Source organism: Gossypium raimondii, chromosome 12 (genome assembly GCF_025698545.1).
Source record: "Gossypium raimondii isolate GPD5lz chromosome 12, ASM2569854v1, whole genome shotgun sequence".
Lineage (NCBI taxonomy): Eukaryota > Viridiplantae > Streptophyta > Magnoliopsida > Malvales > Malvaceae > Gossypium > Gossypium raimondii.
In genome coordinates, this window is record NC_068576.1 from 55,585,086 (window position 1) to 55,606,108 (window position 21,023).

Genomic DNA, 21,023 nt, shown 5'->3' on the forward strand with positions numbered 1-21,023 from the left:
AAATCTATTATATCTCATGATTTACAATTTCATTGCTCACACCGTTTCTTTTATAAGAAACTAAACTCAATAAGCTTTAATTTCATATTTTATTCATCCTCTAATTCAATCTCTACAATTTTTTGTGATATTTCAAAGTTACACTACTGCTGCTGTCCAAAACTGCTTTAGTGCAAAATGTTGATTTCCATTTTGCCCCAAATTTTACAGTTTATACAATTCGGTCCTTTCTCAATTAACCCCTCAATTAATCTAATTTTCTCAATTAATACTTTACCTAGACATTATAAGTTGTTACACAACTATTGAAATTCAGAATTTCCACATATAACTCTATCTTCAAACTCTTTTACTATTAGGTCCCAAACATTCACTTTCTATTCAATTCTTTCAATAAAATCAGCATATGAACAATTTAAAGCTCTAATTCCATGCTAAATCATCATATGCTTCCAGCACATATTCATATCAACTTTCAACTTCTTTCATAAAATAAAAAACTAATGAATTTAACAAGTGAGCCTAATTGTAAAAGTCATAAAAATGCAAAATTTCAAGAAATAGTCAAGAATTGAACTTACTTGTAGTAAAAATATGAAGAGCCAGCTTGAAGAAGCCCTTCCATGGTGTTTTGCTGATGAGAATTCAGAAAAATGAAGAGAAATCTAGATAATTCCACTTGGGTCCTAACTTTATTAAGCAAATTTTGCAATATTCCAATTTTGCCCTTAATTCTCCTTACTTTCTTGCTGATTTCATGCCTTTGCCGACCAGCCCAAATAGACCTTGGGTCTATTTGCCTTTTAAGCCCTCTTCCTTTTATCATTTAAGTTATTTAATCATTTCCCAAAATTTTGCATTTGTTACAATTTAGTCCTTTTTGTTCAATTAATTATCGAACTTTAAAATTTCCTAACGAAACTTTAATACTAACTTTTTAACACTCCATAAATATTTATAAAAATATTTATGGCTCGGTTTAAAATCCCCGAGGTCTTGATACCTCATTTCGATTCTAATTATTTTAATATTTATTTCTAGTGCACTATTCAGTATTTCAAAAATTTTCCTAACTTCACATTTAACTTATACTTACTAAATTAATAATATTTTCTACCCATTTGCCGAATTTAGTGATCTCAAATCACCATTCCGACACCTCTGAAAATTCAGGCCATTACATTTTTTTTTGTCAAATTTGTGGTCCCAAAACCACTGTTCTGACTAGACCCAAAATCGGGCTATTACAAAGTGAGTAACTTTTTTTATTTCAAAGTGTCACACTAATAAAATTAACAAAAAAAATTAATAATATTAGCAATTGGACCTGAATTTTGAAATCCGAAAAGTAGAGAGACTAAATTCCTAAAAATAAAAATACAGGAACTAAATTCCAACATTTTGAAGAGTACAAGGACCTATAGTATATTTTAACCTACCAAATGCAAACGCAATGAGTGAGTCACTATCGGCAAAGAAGTGTGAAAAGGGTAGTAACGTGTCACTGATGGGTCTTTTTGAGTGTTCAAAAATGATAGAAACAGTCAATCGTTGACTTTCGCTTTCCTTCCACATTTTATACGACCAAAGACCGTCCCTCAATAAAGAAAAGAAGAAAAATTCTCCCTTTTTCACCATCTTTCTCGCATTCATATAATGCATGTAATGTAATAATTTTTAATTTAAAGCCCTAACCCCCATTGTCTCCCTTCTTCATGGTTTTTGTTTTTCTTTAATGGAGGACAAGGAAGAACGGGAACAAAAATGTCTGATAAATGAACTATTACAAGGAAGAGAGCTAGCTATGCAACTCCAAGCCCATTTAAACCTTCCTTCTTGTAATGAAACTCGTGAATTGTTATTACAAAAGATCCAAGCTTCTTATGACAAGGCACTTTCATTGCTCAACTACAAAGCAATCGGTACGTCGGACACGATCGATCCGCAGCCGCAAAGTCTCCCCGTTCGTGACGATGCCGCCGTGCAAAGGTATAGCGTAAAAAAAACACATACGTACTTATTATTTCACGCGGTATACGTTAATTATGTGTATTCCTGTGCGTGTAGAAAAAGTCTGGCGAGATGGACGCACCAAGTCCGAGTAAGGCCTGGTACTGCAACGGAAGGAAATCTTGATGATGGCTTTAGTTGGAGGAAATATGGACAAAAAGACATTTTGGGAGCAAAATATCCGAGGTTTTTTTTTTTTTTTGATACAGTCCTAGGTTGTCAACATGTTAAGGTTTGGGGTGTGTGTGTGTATATATATGTGTGTGATTGAATTTAAGCTATGGGTTCAAATGGGTTACTTGCAGAGGATATTACAGGTGTACCCATCGGAATGTTCAAGGTTGCTTGGCGACCAAGCAAGTTCAAAGATCAGATGACGACCCGACGATCTTCGACGTTGCTTACCGTGGAAGGCACACTTGTAGCAACAACAATCAAGAACAAGGAACCAGTACCATAGAGCCATACCAACAGCAACAGCATATTGGTAACCAAACATACCCTTTGCTCCCTAATTACCTTTCGTTGAACAGAAAGGTCGAAAACGATGTCGGCGACGGTAATCTTGAGACGGGAAATCTTTCGCCTACGTCATCGTGTCCGAATCCGATGGGGGTGATGAACAATGGTAGTACTAGTGTTGCCATTGAGTCTGAGTTTACTGAGATTATTCGAGCTGCTACTTCGGCGATGAACGCTCCTACTGTCGGGTTGGATTTCCCGTTCGGTAATGCTGAATTGGATCCGAATTTCACATTTGATGACCATGGTTTCTTTTCCTAATTCTAAATCTCTGTTGCTTATCTAATTTCTCTAATTTCATGTTATAGTTTTCTCTGATTTAAAATTATCGAAAAATACTTTGTTGGTGATATGTAAGTGAATAATTTACTTATCAAAACAAGTAATTAAATATCAATGTGTGTATGTATAATCGTCTCTATAATTAACATTAACATTAAATTAAATATTTAAATTAACTGAAATTTTATTTAATCAATTTTCACCAATTCACTCTTCCTCTTATTTTAGTGAATCACTAATTTTCTATTCAACCCACTAATCCAATTTAATTCTACCAACCATAAAAAATTTTAAATTTCCCCAAAAAATGGTTTACAAAGAGTTTCATATACTAGGCACATATTTAAACGCACCGATATAATGAAATTAACTAAACTAGAAATTCTATTACATGTATATGCGTGAAAACTATAAATTTAGAACACAAATATATGTTTAAAATAACATACAACAAAAATGAAAAGTATGGTTTGAAACTAATTAAGAAAAATAACACATAAACTATGTAAGATATTAAAATGGAAAAAGAATAAGATTAAATTGTTTGTCATGGTGTTGTCATTAATCTTAAGTTGGTGTCGAGTTAACTTGTGACATCATCTCAATCAAATACATTATTAATACATACAATTAATGAAATTAATAAAGTGTGCATAATAAAATTAAAATGTATAAAAATATTTTTAAAAAAGCTTTAGTTGAATGATAAATTAAAGGTTTTTCAAATGTAATGAACGTGGGTTCAAATTCCACTATATGCATATATTATAAAGTGAAAAGACTAAAATACCCTCAAACAATATTACTTATTTTAATTACGGAAATTTCCTAATCAAGTCGGTGCTCGGTTGACTCATGACACCAGCGTAATTAAGAGTTTAAATAATAGTGTAAATACTAATAAAAATTCTGAAAGTCGCGAGTCGAGTGAACATAACCATATAATACCCTTTTTATGTGAATATAATTTATTAGTCAAGCCTAACATAGTTTTTTATATATATACAATACAATTTTAAACTCACACTCACACTCACACGTACAAACACTATACACTACACAAGCGAACCTATGAATCGAACTCACTTTTGGCCAGCTCAATATAATTCAATGTATGATAAATTAAGAACCCAACATTCGCACCCAAAAGACTAAAATTGGGCCGTGGTAAAGTTTATAGATTAAGTCCAATAGAGCCCATACACATGAGAATTTGTGTAATGATGAGTTATGTGATGAGGCACCATTCCAATTTCAGCCATAGGGTCCAGAGCTATAATTATTTTGATTTTTTTTTTCTGAAATTTGAGCAGCTGAGAAAATGATTTTTATTAGGTGGTCCAAACCTGAGTTGAAAATTGAATCAGGAGAGACAAAAGTTCAAAATAAATAAATGAATGAATTGGAATTTTAATTTTTTGTTTCCAAGGTCCATAATATATATTAATAATAAGCCTCTTTAAGGCAGTCATGCAAAAATTTGGGCCTCTTTTTTGTCTGCTAGGCTGATACTGAGAAATCTTGTTATAGATTTGCATGCACATGGGACCATTATTATACCACACTTTACACCTCAGTTCTTCAATTATTCTTTATTTTTGTTCTTTTTTCTTTTCTGGAATTTATGATCTGTTTCTAAAAGAAAAAATATATTTCTTTTTACTTTTTATTTAGGCGAAAGAATGAACTGAGTATAATGTATATACTAGCTGAGTTTTACTTAGAATGTTATCCTAAAGGAATAGTATTACAAATAAATTAGGAACTATATTGTTCAAAAATAATAAAGTTTTTGGAAAAGGGAGGTTTTTGGGAATGTTGTTAGGAGAAAGGAGAAACCCTTAAGAAGATTAGCGAGGGTGCATGCAGTAATGGAGAGGAGGCACTCTGCTACGTTGATATAGGTAGAAAAGGAAATACAGGGCAATACCAAGAAGAGCTTCTTTGGCGTTAGAAATCTAGATGTAACTGAATACTGGGAGGTGATCATAACAACAAGAATTTTCATAGTCGTGCTTTGGCTAGGCGGCGACATAATCAAATTAAAGCATTAAGGATGTTAGATGGCACTTGATGTTATGATGAGGGAAAGATTCAAGATACTATGGTAACTTTCTTCCATGATTTACTTTCGGTGGATAGTATATCAGCTGGCTAGCATCTTGTAAAGAGTTACTTCCCCAAGTTGAGTTGTGCTGATAGTGGGGTTTTAAAAGGTTTGGTTTGTAACACCCATCACCCGATCCGATCGCTGAATCCGAGCTACGGAATGTCACATCCGTTGTCGGAGCAATAACTGTCAAATATATCGTAATTATGTCATCTAAACATTAAATCATGTCTTACATACAATCATTTAATGACGCATAACTTAAATCGAGTCTTAATTGAGCTTATGAAAGCTCTTTTGTCAACCCGAGCGTGAAATATGACCAAATTGTAAAGTTTTGAAAATCCAAGGCCGACGTTGTGACATCACCTCCTCCATAAAGTTTTGAAAATTCAAAATGCGAAACATGTTATCAACCAAACACATATACATATAGGCAAAATTTTTATCAAAGATCAACTATTAATCATGATTCAAACCAAACTATAATTTTCAAATAAACTCATGTTTAAAGCACCTATGTACATGCCACATAACCAAGATTTAAACGACTAAAATTCTACTGAATCGTTGATAGGATAGTGTGAGCTTCGCGGTGATCCAATCGATGTGTTTTGCAAAATCAAATATCTACAAGGAAAAATGAGATAACGTGTAAGCATTTTAAATGCTTAGTAAGTTCATATGAAATTTACTTAACTTACCTTGACAATACAATAATTTAGCAATTGAATTACATTGGTACAAACATGGCATACCACTGGCATCTAACACTTTCATGTATATTTACAAATACATAAAAAAAGGTTAGTTCATTTGCATAACTATATCATGATACTTAAAACAAATGTATATATATACAATCCCTCCATCACATTTCAAATAGTATAAAAACTATGTAATTTTTTAAAATATAACAATTCAATCCATATTCAATCATTTCAATTCCATTAAACTACTCTTTTCATCTATTTTCGCCCGGAGACCCCTAGTAAATTGAACTTGGATATAAGAGATTTATTTATTCACATAAGATGACAAAAATTTAGATGACTTGAACTTGTTTAGACAAAAAGTTGCCTCGTCAGTTTTTCATCCACCAGCCTTTAGTGTCGCAACATTCATGGCAATTGGCTTCATAAAGGGCTTGAGGGTCACTTGGTATCACGACACAACCTTGTTGGTGCCGCGACTTGGACGACAAGCCACTAGTTCCCTTCACTTCAATGTTTGGCTTGGAGTCACAACCTCGAGGGCTTAGAGTCTTGAATTTGAGGCTTAGTGTTGCGACACCCTATACTAAATGTTACGACCTCCAAAGTAGACTACTTTAGGTTAAGTTTTGGTGAAGTTCAACTTCTTTGAGGTGATGGAAGGTTAGCGTTGCGACACATAGGCGTCCATGTCATGACGAGGATGGAAGGTCAATTTCATTAGACCTAAGCTTTGGTGTTGCGACAACCATAGCAATTGGCTTCATAGAGGGCTCAAGGGTCACATGGTGTCGTGACACGACCTTTCTGGTGTCGTTACCTGGACAACAAGCCATTAGGTTCCCTTCACTTCAACATTTGACTTAGATTCGCACCCTCAAGGGCTTGAAATTGTGACTTTGAGGCTCAGTGCCGCAACACCCTATACTCAGTGTCGTGACCTTCACAATTGGCTACTCTAGGTTAAACTTTGGTGAAGTTCAAATTCATTGTGGTGATTGAAGGTTAGTGTCGCAACACACAAACACTTATGTCACAACTTCCACAATAGTTGAGGTCCTCATTGATGTTTGGCCTTAATCACCTCTCTACTCAAACGCAAATCAATCATTAGACCTCCAATGGCATAGTTTTGTCACTTTGTGTATCAAAAGTGATAAAAATATGATGAAAATTAGCATTGAAACTAAAAAATAATAATCAATAAAAATATTAAAAAATACTTTTAAACTATTTGAGAATAAGCTCATTAACTATCCGAGAGAGCATAATTTGATATATTAAATTATGGCGGATCAAGGACGTTTCAATTTATTTTTGCTAAGATAATAAGCAAAATTAATGATTACAATGTGAAATTATTGTCTTTATCAAGTCGAGTCACACTTGCCAAGTTGGTGTTGCTAGGTGTACCCAATTATTTTATGTAAACCACCCTCCTTCCAATTGGAGTTATATGTGTGAGGAGTGCGTAATAGGGAGTGAAAGCTATTGTCAATGAAATGAGAAGACTTTTGTCGAGTGATTAATGATGGAGGGTTAGGCTTGCGTCAGTTAAGTGTTGGGAATCAAGCTTTCTTGATGAAGTTGGGTATGGGGTACATAAACTAGTGTGATGACTTATGGGTGAGAGTGTTGCAAGGGAAATATAAAGTTGTGGATATTTACACAACTAGTATTACTTGTTCATGTTGTTCATTCATTTGGAGGTCTTTGCTAGATGTGTGGAGCCTATTATGTGAGAATCTAAGATGGAATGTTGGGGATAGGAAAAACATTTGGTTTTGGGATAATGCATGGTTTGGTGAACTTGGGTCGTTACGAAATTTAGTTTCAAGGTTTGGGGAACAGTTGGAGGATGTATAGGTATGTGATATGGTCAATTTGAATGGCGAATGGGACTAGAGACAATTTGGCCTTCAGTTAGACTTGAGCACTTTGCTTCAAATAGAACTAGTACCAATGCCGAGTTCACTAGCTGGGTCTGATGTACGTTGTTAGGATGACAATTCTTTGGGTCTTTTCACTATTCATGGCATATATAAGAGGCTAGTAGGTGTTCTTTTTAGTAATGAGATATGGCAATGGAAATTGATATGAAAGGATGTCTTGTCGTAGCAAATACTATTTTTCTTATGGTTGGTATTACGAGAGAGGATATTAGGTAAAATTGAGCTTTACCGCAGAGGACTTTATGACAGTTGTGGTTGTGATGAATGTGGGGCACAACTTGAAAATCCCATCCATGTTCCCTGAGACCGTGGGGTAGGTAAAAAAATATGGGAGTGTATGGTTCCAATTACAGAGCAAGGTACTTTCTTTCCAGTAGAACTTTCGAAGAGGTTGCTATCCAACTTTAGTGTCCAATAGGGGGTCATATGAAGGTGGGGGCTGTATGAAATGTACTATTCGATGTGGTCTATTGGCTGCTATGGAAAAATAGGAACTTGCAGTGTAACACTCCTTACCCGTATCCAACACTGGAATAGGGTACGAGGCATTACCAGAACACAAACACTTGTAAACGTATTTAACCGAGTTATAAAATTTCATCTAAATTAAAACTTTCAAAATTATTAACATGCTTTTATAACTCTTCACAATATATCCTCAAAATATTATAATCTTAATAAATAGGGCCTACAAGACCCGATACATACTCATGCAATTTAATGCTTCATTTCCATTTCATTCAATTTGCAATTTCTCATGCTCACAATTTAAATCATATTACTAGCAATTTCCATTTAATTCACATACAATTCAATGTCATTAAGTTTAACACTAATACATTTATTGATTATACTATTCACTAACACATTTATGAAATTCTCAATTTTGCAATGAAAATATCACTTTAGCTTAAATAACAACATCATCCTGGTATAAATACACTACCACTTATCCATTTACTTTAATTCTTTTGGGCCCATTTGTCACTTACCATCCTTAATGAAATTAGGGAACGATTATGGAAAATTGAGTACTTCACTTCCACTTTGCCATAGTATAACTATGGTCTTGCATATGATCACTTATCACTTTCCGAAGCCATAGCACTGCCACGGTCTTACACGGATCACATTTATCACTTGTCACTTGTCCCTAATCAGATAAGTGTAGCTAAATCTACCACTTATCACTTGTTACTTGTCACTGATCAAATAAGTGTAGCTAAAGCTACCACTTATCACTTATCACTTGTCACTGATCAGATAAGTGTAGCTAAAGCTACTACTTATCACTTGTCACTTGTCACTGATCAGAAGTACTCAAATTTGGCGTTCCGCTCAATTTGATCATTTATTCGATTTTCGCATTTTTATTTTATTCTCAATCCATAAACAAATATATATCATCATATACTATATAATTTATGAAATTAACATTTAGTCATTAAATTTCAGCCATATGAACTTACTATTTCATTACCTTTCCACACTCGTTTCCTATGCACATCACACAAGATATAAATATATCATTCAACCATAGTCGCAAGCTAGTGTATTTAAACATAACTCTTTTTTTGAACTAACCACATGATAAACCATTTCACTAGAGATTACATAATTTAAACCTTACCACTCTTTTCATGATCACAAGTATATTTTCAATTAGGCACTTACCATTTCAATGCATAACTTATAAATTTAACGTGGCATAATCTAGCCACTACTTGGCCAAAGCCTAAGCATGTACACCAAATATGTTAGCCAAATACACATATAGCATAAGCATTATAAGCATTGATGAGCACAACATTTATTTATGTATCACGCTTACCAACATGTGTTAATTCATAAACCATTCATGACATCATTTCATGCCAAATTATATACCGAATATACCATACACACATACTATGAAACTTTATTTTCACACATGAGCTTAAGCCATGACCAATAATGCACAAATATAAGCATCGCTTCTATTTCATCGTTTATCAATTATAATCAAGCATATGACCAATTATACACAATTCATTCATATATTTCCTACTTTCCTCCTCTTCCTCTCCATTCCACATCCTTAATGTGTATAACACACTTAAACAACATTAACTATAATTTCACTATTCACTCACATGTATATTCAAAGTTGTTTATCCGAGTTAGAGTCACTAAATTATTTTTATCCGGAGCTACAGAGCTCCAAATTAAGATCCGTTAGTTTTCCTCGAAACTAAACTCAAATATATTCTTATCATAAAATTTTCAAAATTTTTAGTTCGGCCAAATAGTACAGTTTATTCTTTAAAGTTTCCCCTATTTCGCTGTCTGGTAGTTCCGACCACTCTTCACTAAAAATGAATTATCTAATTGTACAGAATTTGGATGACATTTCTGTTTGTTTCTTTTGAAAATAAACTCATTAAGGATTCTAAACATATAAATTATAACTCATAATTATTTTTCTTCAAATTTTTATGATTTTCCAAAGTCAGAACAGGAGAACCCGAAATCATTCTGACATTGTCTCACAAAATTTATTATATCTCATAATTTACAATTCCATTACTTACACCGTTTCTTCTATGAGAAACTAAACTCAATAAGTTTTAATTTAATATTTTATTCACCCTCTAATTCAGTTCCCACAATTTTTGGTGATTTTTCAAAGTTAAACCACTGCTGCTGTCTAAAACTATTTTAGTGCAAAATGTTGATTTCCATTTTGCCTCAAATTTCACAGTTCATACAATTCAGTCCTTGCTCAATTAACCCCTCAATTAAGCTAATTTTTCTCAATTAGTACTTTACCTAGACATTATAAGTTATTTCACAACTATTGAAATTTAGAATTTCCACATATAACCCTAACTTCAATTCTTTCAATAAAATCAGCATATGAACAATTTAAAGCTCTAATTCCATGCTAAATCATCATATACTTCCAGCATGTATTCATAGCAACTTTCAACTTCTTTCATAGAATCAAAAACTAATGAATACAAAAAGTGGGTCTAGTTGTAAAAGTCACAAAAACACAAAAATTTCAAGAAATAATCAAGAATTGAACTTACTGCAGTAAAAATATGAAGATCCAACTTAAGGAAACCCTTCTATGATATTTTAGCTGATGAGAATGCAGAAAAATAAAGAGAAATCTAGATAATTCCACTTCAATCCTAGCTTTCTTAAGTAAATTTTGTAATATTCCAATTTTGCCCTTAATTCTCCTTATTTTCTTGCTGATTTTGTACCTTTGCCGTCCAGCCCAAATAGACCTTGGGTCTATTTGCCTTTTAAACCCTCTTCCTTTTATCATTTAAGCTATTTAATCATTTCCCATAATTTTGCATTTATTACAATTTAGTCCTTTTTATTCAATTAATTATCGGAACTTTAAAATTTCTTAACGAAACTTTAATACTAACTTTTTAACACTCCATAAATATTTATAAAAATATTTATGGCTCGGTTTAAAATCTCCAAGGTCTCGATACCTCGTTTTTTATTCTAATTATTTTAATATTTATTTCTAGTGCACTATTCACTATTTCAAAAATTTTCCTCACTTCACATTTAACTTATACTCACTAAATTAATAATATTTTCTACTCATTTGTCAAATTTAGTGATCTCGAATCACCGTTCTGACACCTCTGAAAATTTAGGCCATTACATTTTTCCTCGTCGGATTTGTGGTCCAAAGACACTATTCCGATTAGACTCAAAATCGGGCTGTTACATGCAGTTACTCCAATGTGTCAACTTATGTGCGAAAGTGATAGTTACAAATTGTATTAGTTTGACTGGTAGTCTTCAGCAAGTGGCGATGTGGCGTCGATCACTTATTGGCCATGGTATGATGCTAGTTCAATGGCGTGTTCCTCCACAAGGATGGATGATAGTTAATGTGGATTGTACGGTGCATGTTGTGCATGGCTAGTCGATGGTTGGAGGTGTAGTGAGAGAAAAGCAAGGGCGATAGCTCGTGGCATTTAAAAAAAGTGTAGGTATAGGTGATGTCTTGGTTGCGAAAATTTGGGCAATTTATATCGGTTTAGAATTGGCCTGGAATAAAGGGTATAGGAGGGTGTTATTGGAAAGTGATTGTTAGGAGGCCGTCTAGGTAGTGAATGACAAGAGCTTGCATGCTAGCTCTGATGTAATAGTAAGATTCATTTGGTGGCTGTTAGACCATGATTGGCAATCACAAGTGATACATGTTGTACGTGAAACGAATTTTGTAATGGACTCACTGGCGAAAGGGTGCAAAAGAGATAACACAAACACTCGTTTGAACAAGATATGGTTGAAGTGCAACAAGTGTGAATAGGTTGATGATTTCTTTCATTGTGTAATTGCACTTTCTCATTAGAAAAAATTAAAGTTTTAGGGTAAATTATTAATAAGTTTATATTTTGGTCACTCAACTTTAAAAAGTTTGAAGCTGGTCACTAAATTATTGAAAGTTTTCATTTAAGTTATTAAACTATTCAAAAGTTTCTATTTGAGTCATTAGGTTGTTAAGTTTTTTTTTTTTTAAATTCGGTTAGTGAGTTCCAAGTGATGATTTGATAATTGGTACGGTGGATTAGTATTCATCAAGGAGTGGAAGAACATACCATAGATCTAAGTCAATTTGAAGGTTAGTGTCAAATATCGGAGAAAAATACTATTTGAATTTTGTTTCACAAATTTGTGACATTCAAAATTATTTTATGAAAAAACTAAATTGTAGAAGAGAAGGGGAATGAGTGCTTTTGACTAGTGTAGATGTTGCAAATAGAGAACGTCGTACAACAATGATTTTAATAGTATTGTCACTTAAATGAAACTTTTGAATAATTCAATGATCATTTTGTAACTTTTTAAAATTAAATGACCAAAATGTAAACTTATTAACAATTTAATAATGTGAGTTTACCAAAAGTTTTAGGATGTTTTGGCTTCAAGACCTATTTATAGATTTTATATAAGAAGACCCTCGCAACAATATTATTTATTTTTAAAATAAAAGGTTTTTTAATATTGTTCTTTATTTCCATCGTGTTATTTTATTATAAATTTAACTAAAAATAGAAAACTAAAATCCAACAAAAGAAAAGAAAAGAAAAAAATCCCAGAAACAGAGAATAAATGAACTTAAAACAAATGGATAATTAATTAATTGTATGTTTCCTACATGCAAAATATGCAAAAACTTTAACCTAATAAAACTACAAAATTACAAAGGATGAGTGTTACACTAAAACACTATAAAAATCTAAGCTAGATGCATGCAAAGTCATGATAATCATAATAATATTACCAATCTACAATTACATGTAATTTGTTAAACAGAAATTCTAAAAAAGAAGAAGAGTAAAATGCATATATTCCCAGATTCCCATTCCCAGAAAAGGATGAATCTGTAAATATTTTAAAACACTGAAAATGGAAACTCTCTCTATGTGTATATATATATGATCCATGGAGTAATAAAAACCCTAGCAATGGCCGAATGTTTGCTGGATTTGTTGAGCCAATTCTTCAGCACTCAGTTGGCATTCAATTCCAATCTGTTCATTAAAAAAAACACAAAAAAATATAATGTTATATTAACATAAAGATACAAACATAACATTTCATCACGGTGAGATATCCAGTAAATTTTGTGTTTTTTTTTTTACAGCGAAGTACCGTTTTGAAGTACATCAATGTCAGTTTTTCTTTTTCATGTTACGACAAAACCAGTTAGCTTTGGTCCATAATATTAATATTAAGAGTTACCACAGGACCAGTTTCATGTCGGATTCCTTTTTATCAATGATGAAACGAATCATTTAAAATCAAAGATGATGTAGTAAAGAACAAAAATAAACGTTGCTAACTTTAAGAAAAAAAAAAAAAAGAACATCATTGCACAAAATGATTACCTTTTGCTGTCTTTTTTTGGTTCTTTGTAATTAAATTATAAAAACATATAATTAAGAAAAAATAATAATGTTTTTGATTTTTTTTTTTTTGTTACCTTGATCGTGAAAGAGTTAAGCATGGTTTCATCAACGGTTTTAATGTCGACATTAAGGATTTCCAGTGAGAGTTCTTCAAGAGCTGAGATTATTTTGAGAGCTTGACCGGGAATCCGAGGAGATACTGTCTTTAAAACAAGGTTGGGACCTGAAAACTTCACTTCCACGTCGGCGACGTGTGATTTTGAGTTAGCGACGAGTTCGTTGTTGTTGTCAACGGAGGAAGTTGAAGAAGTGGGAGAGGGTTCAAGTGAAGTACTAGCCGCCATTGTTGGTGAGAGGTAACCCTTTTGCAACCGTGGTTTGTACGGACTACCGGGTTGTGGTGTTCTCGGACTTATTGGCAAGTTCAAACGGGGACTCAACGGTGGCTTCCGAGGACTGAGTGGTGACGGTCTTGGACTTAAAACCACCCTTGGACTCAACACTTCACTGTAAACTTTCCTTTGTTTTTTAGCTTCGAGTGCTTGTAAAACTTGCTGTAACTCGTTGATATAATCCACTACACCACCAATGATGGATGCTTGATCACCCTATAAGCATTAAAATTCACGAAAAAATCTCAAATTTAAGATCAAAAACAAGAAACTAAATAAGATTTAAGTGACGGCCAACGGGTTTAGCTTACTCTTTTGACATAAAAACACGGCATCAACGATCTCAGCACCGATAAATGTTCGTTCATTTGCTTCCTCCGGTTCCGTTCGACGGTAATATGAGACATCCTTTGAGGCCCATCAGTATTCATTGTTTCTTCTAAAGAACCCAGTTTTTGTCTCTTGGTTTTCGGTGAAGTTTCCTCCGTTTCCGACTCCATTAATGGAGTTGATTTTTGTGCACTACCACCACCAACACCCACAGCCGCCGCCGTTGTAGCCGTCGTCATTTCTTCTAACGGAGTAAAAGGTACTGGGAAATCAATAAGACCATCTAAACTTTCAAAAATACTAAATAAATCATCTTCACCGACGAACTCAGGCTCATCGGAAAACTCACACAAATTATCATCCATTGCACTCCAAAAACAAAAGGAAAAGAAAACCGTTATACCCTAAAAGCAGTGAAGAGGGGGGGGGGAATAAAGGGAAAAAGGGTTACTAGAAAAAGGAGGAAATACAATACAAAGGACAGTGGTATAGCTTTGAAACTATCACAATCAAAGTAAATCTTCTTTTTTAGGATGGGTATCTAAAAATTTCATTTGAATATTTGCCCTAGTTGGGTTGATGATGTTGCTGGTTCGATTTTTCACTAAAGAATGGTCGAAAGTGAAAAAAAAAACAGTGTAGTGATAAAAAAAAGGTTATGGCAACTCGAAAATGGGAAAATAGGTAAGAGCTAACAGAAGGCAATAAATAAGGTAGATAAAATTCGATGGTTATAAATAGAAAATTAAATAGGGGTGAATTAAATGATACACTCGACTTGGATCAATATGATGAATGATGATGGGGTTTATTGGGATTTATTTATATATATTATTTTTATGTTGGTCTTGGAGTGACATATTAATTAGTTTTGATCGTACTATACGGTTTAAATATATTAATAATGCTTTAGGTTATTTGATTTTTATTCAAATGCTAAGGGCTCAGTTTGGCTGCTTAACGTAAATATATTATTAACATGCATGCATGTCACCTTAATTATTTTGTTTCCTTTTATAACATGTTGTGTTTTATATATATATATAAAAGAAAATTAGGGTGAAAATCTTTTCAACTTTAGCTTGCAAATGCATATGAACCTGAGAATTGTGGAATTCAAATTCCATATAATTAAATTCGAATTTTATAATAATGATTAGCAATAAATATATATAATTTAAATGTTTTTTTAAACGAACCCAAATAATTTAGGAAAATAAATGTCTCGTCGTAGCATGCCTACTTACCCTAAAAGTTGTCTTACATGCATATAGCTAGATGCATTTATTTCACGCGCTTTATATTTTGCTTATATACTTTTTCCCTATTTACTACTGTTATGCTTTATATTTTGCTTATATTAGTTTACGTATTTTTTGCCATGCATTCAATTTTTTTGAAAAAAATATACCAATTATAAAAAATAAACGTAATCTAATTTTATTGTAATTTTATTCGAATAACTCCTACTCTATTTGACGTACATGGTAGGTCTTAGTAAAATCATTTAATACATGTACATTAATCATTTATTCTAAAGATAATAAATACTAGAATACTCTTAAAATAAAACGAATAATTAAGGCAAAAAATGTGGAAACAGTGAGAGCAGTGAAATGACAAAGATACCCACAGTAATGGTTAGGTTCGGTTCTTCAATTCTTAAAAAATGCCGTCTGTCTGGTTGGTTACTGCTGTCTTTCTAATTTTCTGGTAATGACTTTTGCAATATCCCATTCAGCCGCCCACCATCTTATTATTACCATTCATTTAAAAATACTGCAACTGGTAATGCAATCATGCCATTGATGCCCTGTTTTAAATGTGAGTTCGATATAATCTAGTTATAAGGAGTTTAATGTTAGTTAAATAAAGCATTGGTTCAATTCGGGATAAGAAAAAGTATTGGGTGAATTTTATCTAAATTTTAAATTTAATTACGACCCAATATGATTATTGAATATCGAAAGATCTCGAATTAAAAAAAAATGATGTTATAAATGATTATTTAACTAAAACGAAGAGAATGAAGGGAACTTGTCTATGGGAAGGCTGGAGTGATTTATTACAGCATTGAAAACACGACAAAGTGAACATAACTGTGAGTAAACTTTGAGAGTGACTGTGAGATGCATGGGGGATATTCATAATTTCATATATACGTATGGAAATTTGGAAAGAGAGAAGAGAGGTAGTGGGCATGGGACAAAAGCCTGCAACTTGTGGTGTCTGTTTTAAATAAGAGTTTCCTTTCTGATGATATAAAGAAGGGGGCTAAAATAGGGGTTACAACTAGCTTTCGATGACCACACACGGCATCTCCGTGTCTTCATTTCTTACATCTTCTTGTTTAACTAAGGTTATTTATTTTTAAGAACTTTATGAGTATTATTCATTTGAATGTGTAGGGGGCAGAGATCTTGTTGCAGGTGCACCCAAACAGCTCTTCATGGGCAGGGGTTAAGGTAGGGGAAATTTTTAATGACCCAATTGAATTACAAATTTTTGGGTCGAAATTCTCATTATATTAATTTATAATTTCCATTTTCGGAATTCAAGGCCAGTGCTGCTAACTTTGGATTCACCCTTGTTCATCAGAGTGCACTCTGTTTTAGGGTTTTAAGATAGAAGAAAATGAGTTTCCAAAAAGGAAAAATAACTCAAATCAATGAAAAATTAGTGAATTTTCAAAAATGGTCTCTACTTCTAAATTCCATTTTTTATTTTTTTTTTAAAATGAAAAATTCTACTTTAATTTATTTAAATTTGATCCTCAGATTTTATAAAATTGTGTATTTAATCACTATCGTTTAATTGCTGACCTAGAAATAAGTATTTTAGCAATTTATATGCATCAAAAATCCACAATTCAATTCTATATGTTAAATAACTAGACTAGCTTTTGAATTTTCGTAGAATATGAAGATTAAACTGTAATAAAGTTAATTTCAACTTTTAAGATTTTATAAATCATAAGGATGAAATTCATAATTAAACCCACTTTGAAAGCGTAAAACAGTCTGCTGCTAAAGTTGAAGCAAAATAAGAATGTATTAATGCAAAATTTTGACAAAAACAGTGAGGAAAATATAATTTTATTTCAAAAGAGAAAAAAAAAAACCATCATTTGGAGCGTTGATTTATAGTACATTGAAGCACCACTTTTATTTCTATTTGTCGGTTTTTATCACAATTATATATGTCCATCACACATCAATTTCTCACATTTACCATCCTCAACAACCCACCCTCTTACTCTCTTACTTGATAAAAACCAATCAGTCCATTTAATTTTCTTTACATATTTTGATTATTATTATCTTAGTACGTAAAAGCCTTTTTGAAATCATTGGAACCATCATGGATATATTTCGATTCCCTGACTTTCATGGCTACGTACTATTATAAATACATACACACAAATGAAATGTGTATATATATGGATTCAAGTAGCAAAACTTAGGAATATAATCGAGTCGAGTGGAGTTTGGATAGTGACAAGTTTAATCTATAGTTCAGCTTGAAATTTAGGATTAATTGAATTTGATCAAACATCAATTTTAGAGTTCGATTTCAACTCGAGACATAATTCAACTATTCGAGCTCAAGCTCAATTAAGTTTGTTCATACTTAAAGTTTTTCTTTATGTAATAAGGGTAAAAATGTACATAAACTCAATATATTAAAATGAAAAGCTCGATTAAGCTCATAACCTGTTTAAGTTTAGTATGATAATTACCAAATCGAAATCAAGTTTTTTTCTTCAAAGTGTCTCATTTACATTCCCAGCAAAACCCTTTGATTGTTTTATTTACTTTGGCTTGTGACAATTAATTAAGTTTGCCCAATTATTCTATCTAGAGGTGTTTTGATCTGATCGGTCGAATTTTTTCAATCCGCTTTGATCAAACTTGCACCATCCTGTCTCGAAAAAAATAGCAAAATTTCCTTACATTAATTTTATAACAAATTATATATATTTTAATTAATTTTTTAAAACATTTATAACATATTATTATCATGACACATTAACTACTTTTCGTTGATTTTAGTTAGATAGTTTTATATGATTAAATAAAAAATAAAATCCTAATTTTGATATGATTTGCCCCTTATCATCCCTAATTCTATCTTTAAAACTAATACAAAATTACAAGCAAAAAACTATGTTGAAAATGCACATCGATGTCACAAAATTGTAATCATATATACATATAAATGCATGCATGCATGAAGCTATTTTAGGAATATATAAAACATCTTTATCTATCAATATTTCAAGAGTACTAACATATAGGGACAAACATGATGATGTCTCAAATGTAAAGTGAAACTGCTACATCTTTTGTAGCTACTGTGATGTCTTAAATAATCCATCTTTAGTAACAAAAACCCTACCATCTATATTCTATATCAATAATTATAAACAAATCCAAACATTTAATTAAACTTTCCTATATACAAATATTTTAAAAGAAAAAAACCCAACAAAAATTCAAAATTTTTTAATTAAATTTGATTTTGGGAAACCCAAATATTATATAATATATAATTAATGAGGCATAAAAAGAGAGAGGAGGAAAATGAGACAAATTTTGAAATTAAATAAGAGTGGGGCCTCTATTCTACAGCTTCATTTACTTCCCAATCTGAAACATATCATTTATTAGCACACACGAAATATATGACCTTTACATTACTCCACTTTTCTCTCTCTATAATATCATATTCAAAAAAAAAATTATATAATATGGTTTTATCATAGATAATTGACTTTATTTTATAAAAAAATTGATTAGGTATGTCACATGATTTGGATAGTTAGCAAGGAATGTATGTTAATGCAGTTGAATTTAATTGTACTGTTGTTATTTAAATCCATCGATTATAATATTTATGACATTATTATGTACGATAAGGGGTGGGTTTATAAAATATGGTATCCCACGGTTGAGATTGATTGGAGGGACAACAACGGGTCCCATTTGGCCCTTCACATATCTTCATTTAGATTTCCATTTCGTTTACCTTTAATGTCATGTCCCTATCTCCAACATCAACACTAAAACCTAGAGATGGCAACGGTTCAGCCCCGGACGGTTTTTTCCCACTTTAATTCCTCCCTTTTAAATTAAATTTTCCCTCTTCAACTCGATCTGTAGTTAAATAAATCTCTAATTTATGATTTTTATCTTTTATTAAAATAAATATATTTTGAATTTTAGTTAAATTATTGTTGATGAAATAGAAATTACGCACCTTTTAGCATTAACAAAAAAATTTAAAACAACAATTGAGTGTGTTAGGTATATATACACTTTCAATAAATTTTAAACTATTATTTTATTTTTCTTTTTTAATTTAATAAACCATTTTAATTAAATTCACGTTAGCTTTATTTTAATATTAAAATCAAAGGCTTTCATGAGTAAAAATCATAATTTAGGGCTTATTTAACTATAAAATAGTATAAGGGCTTGTGTGAACCAAAGTGTAATTGCTTAAGGGTGTTTTTAGTATATTAGCCAAGCTAATATCATATATTTTAAACTGATATATATTATGCATAAGGCTATTTTGATAATTGTCTCGGGACATGATAGCGTTAGCAAAAAAGACGTTGTTAAGACCAAAAATAACACAACACAAGAAGATGATTACACAGTTTACCTAGGCAAGTCTCTTAAATATATAAACATTGATTTCGAAAATTGCTTACAAAAGAAGATCTAATACAATTTTAATAAAATACTAATACCATAAGAGTAATACAATATAATAATAACATAAGTAAATAAGGACTTTATGGTAGCTCATCAGGAGAACCACGATCCAATCCAAAGTCCTTTATCCAAAGGATTATTTTGGAAAATTTTGATCCAAACCAATTACCAAATATTTGTCTTCCCAAGCAGGATGATCATCCATAATGGGTTAAATATTCACCATATAATCAACATAACGCAAATGTAAAGTTCAATAAATTGCCAACACCTAAATATATATAGTACTAAATTGTCAATTTCATATTTTCAACAGATAGATTTTTTTTTCTAAACCTAATTTCGACATAATCCAACTAATTGAAGAATTAGACCCGCCTCGAAACCTAATATTTTTAAAAAAAGAATCAAACCCTATCGCATTTGATTAGATCAGAACCAATCGAGTCCAGATTCTTTCGTCATTGCTACTAAAGTCCTTACGAACTCCATGAGAAGAGAAAAAAGAAGAACATGATTTAATTATGTTCTCAAGTCCTATTTCCTTTACATATTTAAAATTTAGTGTCTTTACTTTTAATCTCTTTATAATTTTTATTTAATAAACAATGCCCGATTGATAACACTATTAAACAACTTTTGCGAAACTGAACATTGTGGCATTTAGAAAAGAATTGCTCTCGTACACTTTAGAAGCCAAATAAGTAAATACAATTGTTGAATGGTAAGATTTCCAATATTGAATCTATAAGTGTAAGGTTTTTCAACCTTGCTTCAGATAAGCATAAAGGTCAATAATTGACCATTTGAGCAAATTTATTTATTTTTTGGTTTACGTTAATAATGCCTTATAATTGCGAACGAGACATTGATATTGCGGACAAAGGCAGAGGCAGAGGCAGAGGACTTGGGTCCTTTCGATTTCATTATACACAGTTGTTGTGTGTGGATCTCCAGTCTCACCATGCGTTGTTGCTATGTCTAAGTTTTAGTTTGGTGAGATGGTTTTCTCCGGATTACTCTCATTCTTAATTAGGTTGTTTGAATTTTGTATTA

The 21,023-nt window shown here is 32.0% G+C and overlaps 2 protein-coding genes across 3 annotated transcripts; one reads left to right on the plus strand and one right to left on the minus strand.

The window, feature by feature from the left end:
- The first annotated feature begins 1,619 nt into the window (after nucleotides 1-1,619).
- Nucleotides 1,620-2,925, plus strand: LOC105762549 (probable WRKY transcription factor 30). 2 transcript variants are annotated; one of them, XM_012580307.2, is made up of 3 exons: nucleotides 1,620-1,989; nucleotides 2,068-2,196; nucleotides 2,316-2,925. In XM_012580307.2, the coding sequence occupies exons 1-3, from the start codon at nucleotides 1,736-1,738 to the stop codon at nucleotides 2,791-2,793; spliced, it is 861 nt and encodes a 286-aa protein (XP_012435761.1). In that variant the 5' UTR covers nucleotides 1,620-1,735; the 3' UTR covers nucleotides 2,794-2,925. The 2 variants fall into 2 exon arrangements, with proteins under 2 accessions (XP_012435761.1, XP_012435760.1); XM_012580306.2 differs by having other exon boundaries at nucleotides 1,620-2,196.
- Nucleotides 2,926-12,881: 9,956 nt separating this feature from the next.
- On the minus strand, nucleotides 12,882-14,926 carry LOC105765470 (transcription factor SPEECHLESS). Its single transcript, XM_012584577.2, has 3 exons — nucleotides 14,226-14,926; nucleotides 13,597-14,130; nucleotides 12,882-13,144 (listed from the first exon to the last, which is right to left on the minus strand). Exons 1-3 carry the CDS (start codon nucleotides 14,607-14,609, stop codon nucleotides 13,073-13,075), a joined length of 990 nt encoding a protein of 329 aa, XP_012440031.1. The 5' UTR covers nucleotides 14,610-14,926; the 3' UTR covers nucleotides 12,882-13,072.
- Between the last annotated feature and the right edge of the window lie 6,097 nt (nucleotides 14,927-21,023).

Bases quoted from the DNA above. Each gene is read 5' to 3' on its own strand.
- LOC105762549 (XM_012580306.2), top strand. From the start codon at position 1,736: ATGGAGGACAAGGAAGAACGGGAACAAAAATGTCTGATAAATGAACTA. The intron at 2,197-2,315 runs GTTTTTTTTTTT...GGTTACTTGCAG, and splicing joins TTGGGAGCAAAATATCCGAG to AGGATATTACAGGTGTACCC.
- LOC105765470 (XM_012584577.2), bottom strand. From the start codon at position 14,609: ATGGATGATAATTTGTGTGAGTTTTCCGATGAGCCTGAGTTCGTCGGT. The intron at 14,131-14,225 runs GTAAGCTAAACC...TAATGCTTATAG, and splicing joins CGTGTTTTTATGTCAAAAGA to GGTGATCAAGCATCCATCAT. The intron at 13,145-13,596 runs GTAACAAAAAAA...TTTAATGAACAG, and splicing joins TTAACTCTTTCACGATCAAG to ATTGGAATTGAATGCCAACT.